This window comes from Phlebotomus papatasi, chromosome 3 (genome assembly GCF_024763615.1).
Source record: "Phlebotomus papatasi isolate M1 chromosome 3, Ppap_2.1, whole genome shotgun sequence".
In the NCBI taxonomy this organism is placed as follows: domain Eukaryota; kingdom Metazoa; phylum Arthropoda; class Insecta; order Diptera; family Psychodidae; genus Phlebotomus; species Phlebotomus papatasi.
Window position 1 is genome coordinate 35,847,915 of NC_077224.1, and position 19,071 is coordinate 35,866,985.

General features: G+C 34.4%; 1 protein-coding gene across 3 annotated transcripts; it reads left to right on the top strand.

Annotated features, from left to right (window-relative positions):
- Window positions 1-49: 49 nt before the first annotated feature.
- LOC129805472 (inositol polyphosphate-5-phosphatase A) lies at window positions 50-15,922 on the top strand. 3 transcript variants are annotated; one of them, XM_055853400.1, is made up of 7 exons: window positions 50-313; window positions 2,926-3,376; window positions 3,483-3,713; window positions 3,782-4,423; window positions 4,487-4,669; window positions 10,334-10,370; window positions 14,873-15,922. In XM_055853400.1, the coding sequence occupies exons 2-7, from the start codon at window positions 3,314-3,316 to the stop codon at window positions 15,052-15,054; spliced, it is 1,338 nt and encodes a 445-aa protein (XP_055709375.1). In that variant the 5' UTR covers window positions 50-313; window positions 2,926-3,313; the 3' UTR covers window positions 15,055-15,922. The 3 variants fall into 3 exon arrangements, with proteins under 3 accessions (XP_055709375.1, XP_055709374.1, XP_055709373.1); XM_055853399.1 differs by lacking the exon at window positions 14,873-15,922 and adding an exon at window positions 14,390-14,798 and having other exon boundaries at window positions 56-313; window positions 10,334-11,124; XM_055853398.1 differs by lacking the exon at window positions 14,873-15,922 and having other exon boundaries at window positions 56-313; window positions 10,334-11,252.
- Window positions 15,923-19,071: the final 3,149 nt, after the last annotated feature.

Here is a 19,071-nt window from a genome sequence, read left to right on the forward strand (position 1 = left end):
GATTTTTGTGTGGTGGTGGAGCCTTGGCCAAATATTTGACGTGCAAGAGAGGAGAGAGAGAGAGAGATGACAAGAATCTCTCAGTTTTTGCTGGATTTTTCCTCGTGATAATTTTGGACGTGTGTGTGGGAATGAAAAATTGTGCCTCTCGGTGGATAATTGCAAAATAATAGATGGCTAATTTAATTAAGAAAATAGTGGAAATTGACTAGGCTAGAGGAGATTGAATGAGCGACCGGTTTTCACAATGAACAAGAAGAAAAGAGAGAGAGCAAAAGGGGCTCACAACTTGACACATCGCACTTGTTAAAACGTAATGACACTTCACTTAAAAAAATTAATTGATAATGATAACACGGGTGCAATATCTTAAGAAAAAAACTAGTATTTATAGCAAGAAAGATTTCTAAACATTCATTGTTATTATTTGCTTAATGGCTTTTAGCTTGGCAGGCAATTTTATCCCAAACCCTGTGACTCGAATCCTAAAAAAGATTCGAACTCGAATTATGTTGTAAAACGAGTCTGAACTGAAACACTAAGATTGCTTTATTATTAAAATGCAGCAATAAAAATGTTAAATTTAACTAGACTAGATTTCTTTGGAATTTCTAGTTCAAAGACTTTTATTACAAAAATAGGACTAACGACAGTAAAATGTGTTTTTGAGCGCAATCTGTTGGTTTGCCTACATAAGGTAAAGTTCCCTGTAATCGGCCGGTTCCTCAACTCGGTCGGCCAGTTGGATTATTTATTCAATTTACTTATATTTGCTATAATGGTCTACCCTCTAACCGGTCTAACATTAAAAAGCTTATTATATCATACATAATAAAAATCAGTGAAAATTTCACAGAAATTGACTATAAAACGATAAACTGGTCGATATGAGGGCAATTTGCCTTAAACTTTATTACAAATGCTGCACTATTAGTCTACTAAATTTACGCACTTTTTAATTTTATGTCAAGGCTAATGTTAACCCTCAAGGCGTCAGCAAGGTTCTCTCGCTATAGCTATCTAACCTGTCTTTTTCAACCTGAATGTCTTTATACAAACTGCCATTTGGGAACTTTAAAGCCATGTAATTCATTATAATTTTAATTCTACTATTCTTAACCGATATTAATCATGTGTTCTTCACAGTCTTCCAAACGCTTAATCTTAAAAAAAAACTAAGGTCGTAGAAACAAGTTTTATAAAAACTAAGTGAATTAGAACTATCCAAGGAGTAACTCATATTGAGAAACTCTTGTCAATTGTACGAATACCGCTCCGCGAAACTCGAGAAACCTTTTTTTTGCATCGCAAAACTCGAGAACCCCATTTTCTGGATTGCGACACTCCAGAAACCCAAAAATTGCATCACGAAACCCAAAAAATTTGCTTTGCATCGCGAAAACCGAAAAAATTATTAATTTTTTGCATCCAGAAACTCGAGAAACCAGAAACCCTTATGAGAAAAATGTAAATGAGTTATCTTTTGGAACTATCCCTTCCGAAGTAATCAACTCAGGAACTGAAATTAGTGTCTTCAACATTTGATGCAAAACGGGGTCCTACAGAAACCTGAAATAGACAATTTTTATTTTAAAGAAATTTTATTTTTTATTGATTTTATTATTGATAGCATTGATAGACTCAATTTAAATTTTACAGTTTTTCAGCATTTCCAAGTGTTTTGATGTACTTTTAAAATAAAAATTTTTGATCAGTTTTTGGTCTGATAGAATGTTGTAGGTAGATAGTAAAAATAACAGATCTTTCTTGCCTTATGCTTTTAAATTCAAGAAATCTTCATAATGAATAATAGAGTTAATAAGGAGGATAGTAAAAACAAGATGAATTCTATAAGTTGAACTGAATTAGTTGAAATTTTGAATAGCAACCACTGATAAAATCAACTTTAAATTGAAAAGGAATCAATTAAATTGCAGAATTAGTAAAATTCAACCCTCAGCAATGGCCCAAATTCAATAAATAGTAGTAATAATTACTATAATATTAATAAAATGAAGCAATAAAATGGCATAAACTGCATTCAACTGACTGTTTGATATTGCTACTATTATCGTGTGTAATAGAATCAATTCGATTATCGTAGAAATTTTTTAACCGATTAACGCAGCAAAAAGTTCAACTTTCTACTACTATCGGTTGAATTCATTCTTCTTCTTTTATTTTGTGTAATTTCAGTAGAACTTTTGGAGGAAAATTCAGCTTACTTTGCTTTTCAACTACGAAAATTCAACTTGCTCGCTTTTCAACTTTACTTTGCTACGATTATCGTTGCAAGTTTACTACAATTATCGATGCTCTCCTATGACACACGATAATCGTAGTAATTATTTTTTGCTGTGTAGGATTATTAGGGATCTAATCAATAGGATCATTAAGATGATTAAGGGCCTAATTAATAGGATCTAGTCCCCGCCCGGCAGTGGCCTTCAAAGTTGAAGCCAATTTCTTACTTTCACATACAAATGCGTATGGGAATTTTTCTGCACTCGTGATCGTTATGCTAAATATTTAAAAGTGAGAAGTTTTTCCGTATTATAAGATACCTTTCCGTATGGAGGAATAAAATATACTAAATTTTTGGTTAAATATATTTTTCCTTGGAGCACTGTGAGCTGAGTCCGAGATCAATTTAGAAATTGTCTTCAAATAGCTCCATATAAAAAGGCCAACTTGCCAGGCGCTTGAGTAGGATGGATGTCCTAAAATATTTTTTCTCTGGGGGAAAATGTTCAAAAAAATATTGTAGTAAAAGAATGTAGAAAATTTTAAAAATGTTTTAAACTTAAAACTTACTAAAAAAAAAATTAAAAGTTAGAAAGATAAAGTTAAAGAAATAAGTTAAAAAGAATACAATGCTAAATATTGATTGGCCATTACGGTTTAACAAGTGCGCACTCTTGACAGTTTGCGCATGAAAAGTGGGGCTGTCGCCAGGAAAATATCCACTCACTCTCTCTCGGGAGATTTTCCATCAAGTCTCCCTTGCCAAGTTTTGTGCTGTGTTTACCAAACAACCCAACTTGTTGGGGGATAAAATGTACTCAATGGTGAGGTTCCTGTGGCAGTGAATATTGTGGGAATAAGTGCTGAAAAATAAAGTGATTTTGGGGCTAGGGAGACGCATGAGAAAATTTCCAGAGCTAGAAATGAGAATGATAACCTCAAAGAGAAAAGAAAAGTGAGATTATTGAAGATTTTTTCCCTGACACTTCTATTGTTCCCTTCTCTGGGGATCTTGGTGGGAGAGAGCTAAAGGCACAAGTCCTGGGAGATTTGGGGATTAGACATCAGGATGTCTTCGGAAACCCTGCCGATTCTTCTCATAACAGCCAATGTTGGGAGTGTCTTTGAAGATGTAAGTCTTTCTGCGTTGCTTTTTTTTTTTAGAAAATCGATATTTTCCCATGGAAAATACCCTTAGTGAAAATGGCCCAATTTTTTTTTGGTGGTGCCTTATATAGCCAGCAAAATTGCTCAAAACATGGGTCCAGGAGTTTATGGACGTCATCAAAAAGTTGGAGCCGGTTTTTCTGGCTGTTCACATGCAAGAAGTCGGTGGGAAAACTTACGAGAAATCTATGGAGTATGTGCAGGAATTCATTAAGATTCTCTGTGAAGCCAGTGAGCTGGCGAATTATGATCGAATCCGGATATATCTCGATGAAGACTATCAATCTGCTGAGCACTTTACCGTGAGAAAAAATAATAAGAGGACGCTGTTAGAGACGGTAGAATATTAAATTAATGGATTTATTTCTAGGCTCTGGGAAATCTCTATTTTGCAAGAAACTCAATAAAATCCCTGAAAATCTGGAACTTCCTGATCCACGAGTGGGAGGATGTTGTGGGCAAAAGCATCCATACGGGCAGCATTGAGAGCATTCCTACGAAAGAAAAAGCCAAATTTCCTCAAAATTTCTTCCCTGAGTGCAAATGGTCACGTAAGGGATTCCTCCGGACACGCTGGGACATTGAGGGAAGTGTGATGGATTTTGTTAATATCCATCTCTTTCACGATGCCTCCAATCTGGCAGCCTGTGAGGAATTCCCATCTGTGTACTGTAAGAGCCGAAGAAGAGCTCTTGTGCACACCCTGGAGCGCTTCGAAAAGGATACAGCCAATTCCCGGGCTCCCTACTTTGTCTTCGGTGACTTCAATTTTCGCTGTGATACCGAGGGGGTGGTGAAGAAGCTCACAGAAGCCCTTACGGCCCACAGAGTGGCCAATAAGAGTGCAGATAGTGTGAAAGTGCAATATCGTGATTCTGAGGGGCAGAATGTACTTACGGTGGGCAAAAAGGAATTCACCCATGCTGACCACCAGACACAATTCAAAGGAGAATGGCTGCGGAAGTTTGACCGAGAACTGGATCCACTTCGAGAGATTCTCTTTGAATATCCTGTAAGTTGTACCTATCCTAAATTTTTTGCTGTTGTACCACTTCTTGACTTGAAATTCTCCTAGATTGCATTCCCACCGTCCTACCCATTCGAGGAGGATCCAGAGATGCCGCAGAACTACATGAATTCACGCTGTCCAGGATGGTGTGATAGGATTCTCATGAGTCCAGCGGCAAAGCAATTGATTGCTTCGGAAGAAATTAAGTACTCATTGATTGGGGAGGATTCCTGCATGGGAGACCATAAGGTTAGTTCACTTTTGTCCTCATTTAATTAGCCTTATTCCCTCGTGCACTCATGGTGCTAAATTACTGCGTGAAAATTAAATATTTACTTAGAAATAGAGAATGTGCGTTAGATACACTATCGTACAAAATTTTACGAACAGGTTCATAAAGCACTTTCATTTGAATTATTTTCCTAATCTTTAAATTTAAATGATTATTCCCGACGTTCACAAAACCAAACACAAACCCTTAGCAATAAAAATTATAGAGCTGATTTTTTTTTAACTTTATTTAGGTAGGGTGAAAGGAACGTCTATTGACACTTTAAGAATTCGTGTTAGCACCTATTGACACCCTACTCTTTATCATTTGGGATATGAAATTTGAACATCTCTCTTTATAGTAAAAGGTATATTACAGAAAAAACGTTATATTACTTATATTTTAATAGATACATTAATTTTCAACATTTTGACAAAAGTGTCAATAGGGGTTCTCTGTCGAACAGACGTTCCTCCGGCCCTACATGACTTCGCTGACTTTACAATTTTAAATTAAAACTGACTTGTAAATTTATTGTAAACCCCGTACACCCAATCAGGAAAAATTTAGAATTTTATGATTATTTTTTATTCTGTCCTATTTGAAAAATTTATCTGTGACGAAACATATTCATTATGTTAGTGATATCCTTGGAAGAATTCTACGGAAACGGCATTTTAAAAAAGATTTTAACTACATCATACTTCAACTAAAATTATTTTCTCTTAAAATTTACGAAACACTACTCATTCTAGTTAATTAATTGACTAATAATTTCTTTCTGATTCTCAGAGCAGGAATGGGCTATTTTAACCCATTCAGTCAATGTACCAGAAATATTTGAGATAGAATGTTCATATTTTGGGATTAGTTTCCTACAGATTAGTAGATGAATTTTCTGAAAAGAAAAAAATTTTATCTCATATAGGGGCGCGGGGAGCCTCTGTCAAACACACATCTTAACGGTCACTGAATTTAAATTTTGTGCATTAATTCATTACAAACTCTATTGCTTTAGATAGAGTGACTATCCAAGAACACCAATTGGGAACTAGAATTCAAATCAGGAAAGAGGAAAGAGGCCAATTTTAACAAATTCGACGGGATGTCGTATTTTCCATCCGCCATTTTGAGCAAAAATTTTGCATGACCTTTCGCGAAGCAAGAAAAAAATAACAAAATCTATTTTCATCTCTGTCGGACTATTTTTCTCAAGTAATTGAATAACTAACGTTACTAAAAATCCATTCCCGACAGCAATTCGGATAAAAATTGCCCAGAAATAAATCATCAAAAATCACTCATATCAATTTGCGTATGATGTATAATACCATGGTAAGGAATGGGTTAATAGAGAAATTTCTTATTCGATAAGCCCCTTTTAGTCTGAGAATCTCAATTAATTTCTTCCTGATATAAAGACTTGCTTATAACCATTCTTTTGTGCGTTAAAGAACCATGGAAAAAACATGACTCTTCACCAGGTCTTTATTAAAAAGTTCTGTTTGTAGATTCCATAGGTAGAACGGGTTTAATTTGGAATCAGATCTAAATTGGGAATTTGTGATTTTCTCACTGTTTTAGACGGGTAAAAGGGGTTATTCATAAGCAATTAAAGTGGCTCGAGTTCCCGGTTTCTAGAAAAAATATACGGATTCTCTGAGTTCTCCGAGTTCTCTGAAAAAAAAAGTTTCCCGGGTTTACTGAAAAAAATATAGAGTAAGTGTACCAAATTCCGGCCAGCTTGCAATTTCGGCCACCATTTTTGTTCCTTGAATTTCTATGAATTTTTAGTTTTTGCATACTCTAAAGATTATACAATGCAAAAGAATAGCAAAAAAATGTAGCTTCGACAAACGAGATAACGTAAAAAAGGCATTGGAAGAATTCCTGAAGGGCAAGGAACTATGAGAATGAAGGTGGCCGAAATAGGGCACCAAAGCTATGTCTATATTTTTATTCATTTTAAAATGTATTAAGAATAAATTTAAAGTAAATAAAGACGATAAACTGTCTACAAGGTTCTAAGCAACACTACTTAAGTATAAGGCATGAGAAAAAATCAATTTCTATTAAATAATATATTACATTTCAAACTTGAGATTTTGGCGCTTGCATGCAACTATGCCGAAATTTGGCACACTTACCCTATGGGTTCCTCGATTTCCCTGAGAGTTCCCTGAAAAATTCATGGATTCCCAGAAAAATATGAGTTCCTCGTCAGTTCCCTGAAAAATGTATGAGTTCCCCGTGTTCCCTGAAAAAATTCATGGATTCCCGGGGAGTTCCTTGAATGGATGGGTTCCCGGTTTCCCTGAAAGTTCCCTGAAAAATTTATCAGTTCCTTTGGTTCCCAGAAAAATATGAGTTTTTTTTTCGTTCTCCGTAAATTCCCTGAAAAATTTATGAATTCCACGGGTTTCCTTAAAAAATATATGGGTTTTCCTCCGAGTTCCCAGAAAAATACAAGAGTTCCCTGAAAAATGTATGGGTTCCCAGAAAAAATGAGTTCCTCGTGAGTTCCCTGAGAAATGTATGAGTTCCACGGGTTCCCTGAAAAAAATAATGGATTCCCTGGGAATTCCATGAAGAATGTATGGATTCCCCTGATGCCCTGAAAGTTCCCTGAAAATTTTATTAGTTCCTTTAGTTCCCAAAAAATATATAAGTTCTTCGTAACTTCCCTGAAAAATTTAGGAATTCCACGGGTTTCCTGAAAGAATGTATGGGTTCTCCCCCGAGTTCCCAGAAAAATATAAGGGTTCCCTGAAAAATTTATAGGTTCCCCGGGTTCCTAGAGTATTCCCTGAGAAATGTACAAGTTCCCCTGGTTCCCAGAGAGTACCTAAATGTAAGAGTAAATCACCGAGTTCCCCGTGGGTTCCTCGGGTTCCCCATGAATTCCCCGTGGGTTTCTTGGCCAATTTGGCTCGAGTTCCCCGAAATGAGTTGCCCCTTGGCAAAATAAAGTTCCACGAAGATGTAATCTTAAATTTAGCGGGCTTTTACTTATTCGTGGTCTTATTTATCTCTTTTTCTATGTGAAATAGTAATATAGGAAATTTCATAATGCTATTTTTAGGTTAAATTCCAAATTACCCATTGTATCCTAATATTCTTCCAAGATAATCTCATAATAATTTAATCAATTTTACGTCGCCATAATTAGTTATGAAATGCCTAAAAATAAATTGTTTTAATAAATTTGTATAAAAACCACAACAATTTCAATTCAATTACCAAGTACACATAATTAATATATTTTTACAAAATGTTTTTGAAACAGTTTATGAAATATTTTAATGGGATTTTAGCCTTATGATTTAGCATCTGCTCATAAGTTCAATAAATATAGTTTTTTATTTAAAATTTTATTTCAAATTAAAAAAAATCGATTTGACTTTGTGAAAAACTATTTTCTTCTATTGCTCAGGCAACGCTTACATAGCCATTTTTTAAATGAATTGGTCAACATCGATATCTTCTTTTATGTCTTCTATATTTTTTTTTGTAATTTTCCCCTTGCTCTTGATATAGATTGATCTGAAGCCTAACGGCTTATTATGAACAAGATTCCATGACAATAAGAAGCATTTAACAGTTTGAAAATAAGTTAATATCCCAGTAAAATTTTAATTTTTTGATCCGTTTTCCGATTTAAAAGCTTCTGTACATTGCATTGGGAGCAATTTTCGTCAATAATTTCTTTTTTGAAGGAATTTGCCTGCAGGGGCTGCAGGAAAACGTCAACATTCTGTCAAAAATTCAGTTTTTCACAAAATTTGCTTTGAATGTGTAGAGCCCTGAAAGAATTTGATATAAATTGAGCAATATTGGGAGCTAATTTATAAAATCATTTTTATAATTTCTCTAAATGTATGTATTTTTTCATATGATAAATTTGAAATGCTCTACAGTACTGTCTTTCTATATGCACACTCTCTATATGCACAGCTTTTGTGTCGGTTGCATTCAAAATCAATTTGTTTACATTTTGACAAAGTAATAAAGAAAATTATTTTCTTGGTAACTAATTTTTCTTGTTTTTAATTTGCTTAATTTTATTTTTTTCTGTCTCATATTATATATAAAATAACACGGGAAATTCTAGAACAATAAAAAAAATGATAATTTATTGAAAGAAAGAAAAAAACCGTTCGGAATTTCAAAAAAAGTTGTGCATATTCAGAGAGAGAACTGTCAAAAAAAGTACCCAAACTGTGCATATAGCGAGACAGCACTGTACTTATAAACCGTCACCGCTAAAAATAGATGAAAAATTTGTCTGCGAAAATAAATCTCAGCGATTCCGTAATTTATTCCAAAGATATACCCTATTCCGATTTCTTAATTTATTCCTAAAGATATGCAGATGTGCATTTTTTCTCTGTCATGAAGTGAATTCGCATGCTTTCCCGAGAATGACTTTCTAAACGGAACTTTCTGTACACACTAAGAAATTCTTAAAATAAACATTTTGACACGATTGAAGTGCAAATGTATTTTTTGGGAGCAATTTTCGTCAAAAATCTCTTTTTTGATGAAAATTACCTGCAGTTTTTGTAGATAGGGCTGTCAAAATGCTGTCAAAAGTGCAATTTTTGAAGAAATTTGCTCCCAATGTGTGGAGGCCTTGATGGCCTCTACATACTAATGAAATTTATATCCATATTCAAGAGTTTCCTACACAAGCGTAGGCAATTTATTTCAATTTGGCCAAAAATTTATCTATAGTGTGTAGAGGCCTTAAGGGGTTTACTTCAAAATGATCCATTTTGACAAAAATTTCTTACAATGTATACCTGCTCTCAATGTGTAGAAGCCTTAACGGGTTTACTTCAAGATGAACCATTTTGACGATTTTTTTTTAAATGTGTAAAAATCTTTTAATACAAATTCACTGAAATTTTGGACGTTTAGATTTATGAAAGCTGTCTATGATAAAAATTTGTATCCTTGGTCTTTTTTTTCTTGCTGAGATATGTCAAAAAATAAAATTTTAGGTGTGTCCGGTGTGTCAAAATTTTGAAAATTTTTGAAACGAGAGTTAATCCTTTAAGGACGAGAAGGTTAAAAATTGAGGGGTCAGAAAAAAACATTTTTTTCTAATTTTTTAGAGCAAAATACAATTTTAGAAGGCCGTAGGAAAAATTTCATTTTTGGGTCACGGGTGACCCAATCGTCCTTAAAGGGTTAAGTGTGGACTGGTGGACTTCATTCTCCATATTCCAAGAGATTTCTATCCTGCCTTTCTTTTGTAACTATTTATATTTTGGAAAAATAGAAGGGATTTACCTTTGTTTCGATCTGTAAAATTTTGATTACAAGATAAAAAGTAAAATGAAATATTTCTCAATGTTTCAGCTCAATGTTATACATTTTTTTTTTTAATTTTTAAGAGTATTTGAAATTCAATAAGCATTGAAAAATATATTTAAGTTTATGAGACATCCAATTGAAACACTTTTATATTTTATTATGCAAATGACTCTAATTTTCATTCGATGAGTGTTTATCTGGGGCAAAAAGACGATCGTATTTTTGAAGAATGTGTCGAAAGTGGTGAAACAAACAAGAGACTCATTTAAATGGCAAATGAAGCTTAATCTAATTCATATGTACTTATTATACCTCTCTTGCAGCCAGTCTATCTGCAATTCGAACTGAAGCCAAATCAAGGTACGATTCGGTGTAGTTGCTCTCCGCATGTGCTAATGAAAAATTCATCATCGTTGAGTTGCTTGTCATGTAGTAGGCGTTTTGCACAGATTCTTGTAGAGTGGCAAAAATTAGATAATGTCCCCTACAGAGTGTTGCTGAAGAAGCAACCAGAGCCAATTGCTCCACCACTCAATATCCAAATTAATGTTACGGATACGGAGAATAATCTCAATGTGTGCATGTGTGCCTTCTACGAGGTGCCGGGTGTCGATCCCAATACGGCTGAACGTCAGGAGAATAGCATCTGTCCCCGATGCAGGAATATCATAAGTCAGCAGCCGATGGAACATCGGCGAGCCCTCATTTCGCAGCGACTTACGCTGGCCAATGATGTTATTGTCAATCGGATAGACACTCAGCTCCTCAATACGTACAGTAGCACCTCGATGGGAGCACGTCCAGATCCCTATACTCCGGAAAGTGCCGAATCTCGATCACCAGTCATTGACCGTAGTGCCCCGGAGTATGAGACGGAAGAGGTAGCGGTGAAGGCAAGGGGCAGGAGTGAGGGTGTATTGAGTGATCAGGGAAGTGTTGCGAGTGGTGGAGTCAATCCAAATCAGCTGAAATCTCGTCTCGAGAGACTGCAGCAGAAGAGTCGCAATGATGATAATTGCGATAATTTCCTCCAAAGACAAAATAGTTGCTGCTCTTGTATTATCACCTAAAACTCTTTGTGTCATCACTGATTTTTTTTTTAAATTTTTAAATGGTTTTTATTTCTTGTACTCATCATTGCGTTAAACGGAGATTGCAATTCTGAAGAAATTTTGTTGCCCTTGAGCTAGAAATGTAGACAATAATTTTTTTTTTGCATGTAAGATAAAATAATCAAATGTATTGTTTAAATTTTTAATTCGAGATTTTTTAAAGACAAAAGTATTCTTGGATCTTGGAATTTTTTTAGAATCAAAAATTACATTTTAACATTCATTGTTCGGGTAAGAAAAAATCAATTAATCTCATTTTAAAGGGGAACTTTCTGTGGAAGATGTACCCTAGAATAATTGTAGGCTATACCCCAGCCTAAAATAATAATATTGCAGGAAAAATTCCTACTTCTACTAAGGATTGGTTGACCATTCTCTGTATACAAATTCAATTATGTGAACTCGATTCATAAAAAAATCCATTCACGATTATACAGATCACGGTTGGTCAATCTTAGCGTAGAGGAAAAATAGAGTCAAGAAGTAAACAGAATGGTTTACTATTGCATGTGGCTGTCTAGCAGCTGATCGTGGAGGCTGATCAATACGATCAGCCGATCATAGACATCGAATAGTATATGATCAGCCGATCATGAAGACTGCGCAGTACGATTATCCGGTCATGGAGACTAATTGGTACGATCAGCCAATCATGGAGTCTGACCGGCGTAATCAATAAATCATGGAGACTAATCGGCGCGATCTGTCGTACATCGAAACTGATTTGCGTAATTAGCTGATAATAGAGACAGCTCAGTACGATCAGGCAATCTTTCAGACTGATCGTACCGATTAGCCGATCATTCAGACTGGTCGTACTGATTAGCCGATCATGGAGACTAAGTTACGATCAGTCTATCATGGAGACTGACCGATACGATCATCCAGTCATGGAGACTGAACAGAACAATTGGTTAATTATGCAGACTGGTCGGTACGATCAGCCGATCATAGATATTGAATGATATACAATCAGCCGATCATGAAGACTGCACAGTACGATTATCCGATCATGGAGACTAATAGATACGATCAGGCAATCATGAAGTCTGACCGGCGTAATTAATAGATGATGGAGATTAATCGGCGCGATCTGTCGTTCATCGAAATTGATTTGCGTAATTAGCTGATAATAGTGACAGATCGGTACGATCAGCCAATCTTTCAGACTGATCGTACCGATTAGCCGATCGTTCAGACTGGTCGTACTGATCAGCCGATCATGGAGACTGAGTTACGATCAGTCCATCATGGAGACTGACCGATACGATCAACCGGTCATGGAGACTGAACAGAACGATTGGTTAATTATGGAGGCTGGTCGGTACGATCAACCGATCATAGATATTGGATGATATACAGTCACCTGTTCATGAAAACTACACAATACGATTAGCCGATCATGGAGACTGATCAGCGTAAAAAATCGATTATGGAGACTAATCGGTGCTATGATAGAAACATATCGGTACGATCTGCCGATCGATCCCGTGAATTGAACTGTACGATCAGCCAATTATGGAGACTGATCGGTACGATCAGCCGATCATAGATATTGAATGATATACAATCAGCCGATTATGAAGACTGCACTGTACGATTATCCGATCATAGCGACTAATTTCTACGATCAGGCAATCATGAAGTCTGACCGGCGTAATTAATAGATGATGGAGATTAATCGGCGCGATCTGTCGTTCATCGAAATTGATTTGCGTAATTAGCTGATAATAGTGACAGATCGGTACGATTAGCCGATCTTTCACTGTTCGTACCGATCAGTCGATCATTCAGACAGGTCGTACCGATCAGCCGATCATGGAGACTGAGTTACGATCAGTCTATCATGGAGACTGATCGTTAAGATGAACCGGTCATGGAGACTGAATAGAACGATTGGTTAATTATGGAGGCTGATCGGTACGATCAGCCGATCATAGATATTGAATGATATACAATCACCCGTTCATGAAGACTACACAATACGATTAGCCGATCATGGAGACTGATCAGCGTAAAAAATCGATTATGGATACTAATCGGCGCTTTCAGACTGATCGCAGCGATCTGCTGATTGATCATAGAAACTGAACTGTACGATCAGCCAATTATGGAGACTGATCAGAAGGATCAACCGATCATTGAAACTGATTGATATGATCAGCCGATTATGTAGACTGAGCAGTATGATCAGTCGATCAAGGAGACTGATTGAAACTGATCAGCCAATTTGAGCGATTGATCGGTGCTAATCAGCTAATCAGTGTGACCTCTGAGTAGAGCAGACTTCATTGCATTCAGAGAGAGCACAAATTCTATTGTTAATAGCCGGTGTAGTATATCTTTAAAAAAATTAAAAAATTGGCCACACCTCCAATAAACTTTGTATAATAGAAAGGATAACTAACCTAGGCTTCTTATGCCCTAGGCACACTTACGAGTTAAGCCGAGAGGCGACTTATAGTGGAAAATGACGGGAATTATGTATAAATATTGTTTCGAATATAATTACGCTAAGCCGTCTCTCGGCTTATCCTAAGGTCTGTCAAAGCCCTTAGGTTCTCCATGGGTTTCGCCGTTTTTCAAGAATTTGTATAAGAATACTGGGATTACCGAACATTCCTCAGCTCAACTGGTGCGAAAATTCCCGGCTAAAAGCGTCCCTTGGTTGGCATAAAGTAAAAATTAAAACGTCATGAAAATAAAATACCATTGCTGGGTCAGCAAATTGCCGTAACTTCCTCATCGCCTTTAATAAGCAGCTTTTCTATGGCTTTATATTTCGTTGCCAGAATGGCTAATATAGGGGACCAGTATCAACAAATCTTCCATGATCTATGAAGCGACTTTTTACATTATCTAATATTTACAACAATTTAAGGGGATTGTAAATAAAACTTAGGGATTTTAAGTAGAGACAATAAAGCAAAAATCAATTGTCAGTCAAAATTAGTCATATAGGAGGCGTGGCTTATTTATTGAGAAACGAAACCCACCTGACTCCGCCCAAAATGAAAATTTGTAATACTGGACTGTTCTTGGAAGACCGCAGACGTTTTAATTAAATACTGAAAACTAAATTTAAAAAAAAATGAATTGGCTACAATTCCTCCTCTTCTTTTTATACGAAGCTTTCTTAAGCTTCATGTTGAGGAACAATAAATGTCAGAGTTGCAATCCTCTAGCGCAATTGCATTATTACAATTTTTGTTTTCACATCTGTAATTTTGGCATTAATTTAAAGATTTTTATTTTATTTTTTTCAAGTTCCCAGTAGGACATCTTGCAAGTCTTTTCGATGGTTATATTATGCTAAACGTTCCACACCAAAAATTACAGCACTTGATGGTTAATGTTTTAATTATTTCTTTTAGTTTATCTGTGCATCATTTGCAGATAGAAAAGTTCAAATTTCAGAGAGCACTAAACACGCTATATGTCGTATTTTTTAAGTTTTACTCGAATTTCAATGAAAAAAACTATTTTGATAATATTTTTTTTAATAAATAAATATAAATAAAATACGAACATTTAGCGTGATTAATTAGAGCTATTCTGATGATTTAATAGAGAAATTAAATTGCATTTAAAATGCATGGCATTTTTTCTAACGCAAAATCAATGTTTTTTAAGTCATTTAATTTAGTGATGAATAAAGTAAAAATGTATTTTTTTACAATTCTCTTTCTCTCTCTCTCTCTCCTTGTGCACTCAAAAATTGCCAACATCATAAAATGTTATCACACACAGGATCTGTGGAGAGTTCCGGTGAGATTGGAGAAATAATAGCAGCAATAAATGATATGATTGAGAATGAATTTGCAAAGCAATTGGATGTTAAGCGTCATTCATACATCCAAATTAATTCCGGAGGCGATGGTGATGTTCTTTTGAATGGTCAGGCAATGATTTTTCGCGAGACAACCGTGTGAAATGTTCAGTTGAATGAATCAAAAGAAATATTTTGTACATTTTATATAGATATTATTTTTTAATCTACCTCCGTCCCAATTTAATACAGCAGTATTGTTTTATAAAAAAAATATGTCTTAATGATTATTTTGTAACAAAGATTAAAAGAACGAAATGAAAAAGAAACATACAACATGCGAGAGTTTTAGCGGTTTTTATATTGATTTGATTTTAGACAAGAACATCAACACCAAGTCCTCCAAGTTTTTCAATTAGTGGAAAAGAATATTGCCCCATAAATCATTTTTTTGCAGAAACATCACGTAGAAAATAAATGAATCATAAAATTGTTGAATGAAAAGAAAAACAAAATAGCATTACGTAGAAAGGTTTGTTTGAGGCGAGTCATTTTTAGATAATTGTTGTAGGTAGCATATAAGACAAAAAAAAAGTTCTTTGAAACATTTAATTCCAACATTAAATAAGCTAGTCAACTTTTAGACATAAAATTTTAAAATAAAATGTTGTTCTTGTTGTTGTCCTTCCTAGAGGAAAACAAATGGATTTATATAGTGGATAGTTAAAACTGTGTAATCAATTTTAAGTAAAATTCGTCGGTTCCAAAATAAATAAAAAAGGAAAACCACCGAATTTTTAGGACATGGAACATGTTTATTGTAACATCCCCAGAATCATCTTAAGAACACCTTAAGAAAAACCAATAAGACATCATAAATATACATTGAAACATGAAATTAGAATTAAAACAATAATGGCAGGAGATGCATCCAATAATGAAAAAAGAGCTTCAATTTTCATTTTATGTCCCTGTTTGAAAAAAAAATTTAAAAATTTTAAATAAATGTTAATGGAGAATGATAAATGTAACGGACAGTGTTTTTGAATTTTTCTCCGCCACTGCTAACAGCGCCATTCGCCGCAGAAGGAGTTGATACGAGGGGTGTTTTGCTCGCTGCTTGATCAAGGATTCACAGCTTATGTAAATCATTTTCAAAATGCATGAATACAGTTTGATCCGCATCAATTGCAAATTAAAAGAAGAAATATATAATGTTGAATCTGATTCTCTCACAAAATGAAAAAAAAAACTTGTAAATAATTTGTTTTTTTTGTTTTTTCGAGTTTTTAAGCGTAGCGACGTAGATAACAAAAAGTTTTAAAGAAAATTCTACATTATGAGAAATATTTATTCACTGGTAAAAATAAACGGATCAAATTGATCCAAATTTGATCCTTTTGCAAAGGATTTATCAAATTGACTTGTTCTATAATGATAAATGTGCATTCGACGTTTAAAATTTGATCCATCCTTTGCAAAAGGATCAAATTTGGATCAATTTGATCCTTTTATTTTTACCAGTAGTGTTCCTTTTAACCCTTTAACGACGATTGGGTCACCGGTGACCCAAAAATTAATTTTTCCTACCGCCATCTAAAGTCATGTTTCGCTCTAAAAAGGCGGAAAAAATTATTTTTTCTGACCCCCGATTTTAAACCTTCTCGTCCTTAAAGGGTTAAAAATATGATTGCATAATCCGATGCTATTCAAAAAAAATCGGGCATGATTGAAATGCCCAGCGAACATTAAGTGCTAAAATTTAGCTATTTTACATTCGAATTTTTCGAAAACGATTTTTTTACATGTGTTTTTTTTTCAAGTTATTGTTCTGAAAAATACCTAGTGTGTCTACTTACACAAAATATCTTTGATTTTCGGATATTCAAACAAAATTTCGAATTCTTAGACTAAATGGTTCAGACAAATAGGTGAGAAAAAGTCATATAATACTACACTAAAATGCTACAAAAAGAGTTATTGAATGATCATGAAAGGATTAATTAAAATAGTGTGACGGGAATAGTAAACGTCGTTGTCGTTGCTTTGTTTTTTCCCATAACCAAAACAAGGTGAAGACACTGGTACATTTGGCTCTCATGCACTTCGATCAAAATTCGAACAGAAAGTACTTTTCAGTCACCTTGCGGTATTATTATTTTTGATCGTGTCGAGGCATAAAAAAAAGTTTTGTCCAGAAATGGGCCACGTCAATGGTGGAAATATTTGCATTCATGAAATCCCCTAAATCACAAGTAGCAGGAGACACAAGACAAATACAGAAGTGAGCAGTAGTTTGAAAGAACTACCCCACTGTCACACCATAACGCTGTCTTCCAAAAAATCCCATCGCCCTATATTATTTTTGAACCATACTCTCCGCTTTGTGGTACTCTCTGTTTCTCAAACGATTCTATGGGATGTTTTATAACCTGTAGTATTATTTATTTTTTGTAGCCTTTTATATATTCTTCTAGAGTCCAAAGATGAAGAGTACCAGTGTCCGCTTATTTGGAATACAAGATATTTTGTAGGATTAATATTAGAAAAAGAATTCTAAATCTAAATAAATTCAAAAACCATTATTAGAGCTTTTTGTTTTTATAACCCATTTATTAAACAAAAACTTTACACAAATTCGTTATATTTATATTACACAAATTTTCATTATAAGCTATGTTTTATCCCTTTAAGGACAAGAAGGTCTAAAAAATCACTTTTTTGACTTCTTACTTAGAAAGAAACTACAAATACTCAAACACAATATTTTTCATTAGAGTAAAAACTATCACTCATTAGTATTGTCAGAAAAATTACTTAAATTTTTGAGCTATTTTTGTCCCTATCGCTCATGCAGATAAAAAATACACCGTGTCAGTCTCTGTTAGATTTTCTAAGGTTAGATACAGTAGAGTCTCCTAAATTCGAACGCTCGGGGGGTATTTTTGACATTTCTCACCTCCCAAATTCGAACGATTTTTTTTCAAAACTAACGAAATTTGTGTGAGATTAAATTGTACTTTGAATCAAATTCCCGTACTTTCTCGCAAGTCTTAGTGATAATATACTTCCTTTTCATTTTACACGACCATAATGTATGTAAACATTCAGGAAGAAGCACGTAAATATGATTTTCATTCACCAAAGGAATACGAACTTTCTAACATAACCTCACAATTGACATTTTGAATCAAAACGGCGTTCGAATTTGAGAGATTCAGATTTGAGAGACTCTACTGCAGAGGTGTGCAAAAAACCGTTGAAACCGAATTAACGTCAAAATAAGTTTGTTATAGTAGCGTTTTGACATGTTTCATTTGACGTTAATTCGGTTTCACCGGTTTCTTGCACACCTCTGCTCTACTGTATAAGACCTTTTACTGATTTTGTTTATCGGTTTCATTTTTATTATTGATTTTCGGTCAGTGAAAACTGTCTCGTCGTTAAAGGGTTAACATTTTAATTTGCTAAATTTAAATTTATTTGAGCAACCATATTTATGCTATTTTATCGTTTAAACGTGTTTTTGTGAACCAATTATAATTTTATATTTATCAATAAATAAATGAAAATGTATTAAGTCAAATAATTAAAATTAATTTGAATTTACAAATTGAAAAAAATCCTAGTACAGTAGACTCTCGCAAATTCGGCTCTTTTAAGATCGGGCTACTTTTTAATTAGGGCAGCAGTTATATTTGAAAAAAGTTTGTTGTCATTTTTGAAGTTTGATTATGATTATCAAATGAATCAAATATGCTCAAATTTGACATGGTTTGTCTTAGTTTTGATGTGATTTTGCATTATTGAGGGATTTTCACGCAATTTACGTTATATATGAATGTGTAAACTCAATATGTGTATGCAGATGAATAAAAAATCGTTGCATTTCAAAAAGTTTGTCGCCCGAATTTCTGTCTAATTCGGCTGACATTTCGGTCCCATATGCCCGAATTTGAGAGAGTCTACTGTATGATAACAGGGATAGCACGGTTTGAAGCTCGTAAGAAAATTTTTTTTGGGACATTGGTTGTTCAATAAGGGTTAAAGGAAACCAACAAAATTATAATTCGAATAACTTTGGTCCGAATAAAAGAGCGCGTAACGTACTGAATAATAAAAAAAGGAAAATCAAGATTTTAAGCACATATTGATCAAAATCTTTGATGGTAAATATTAG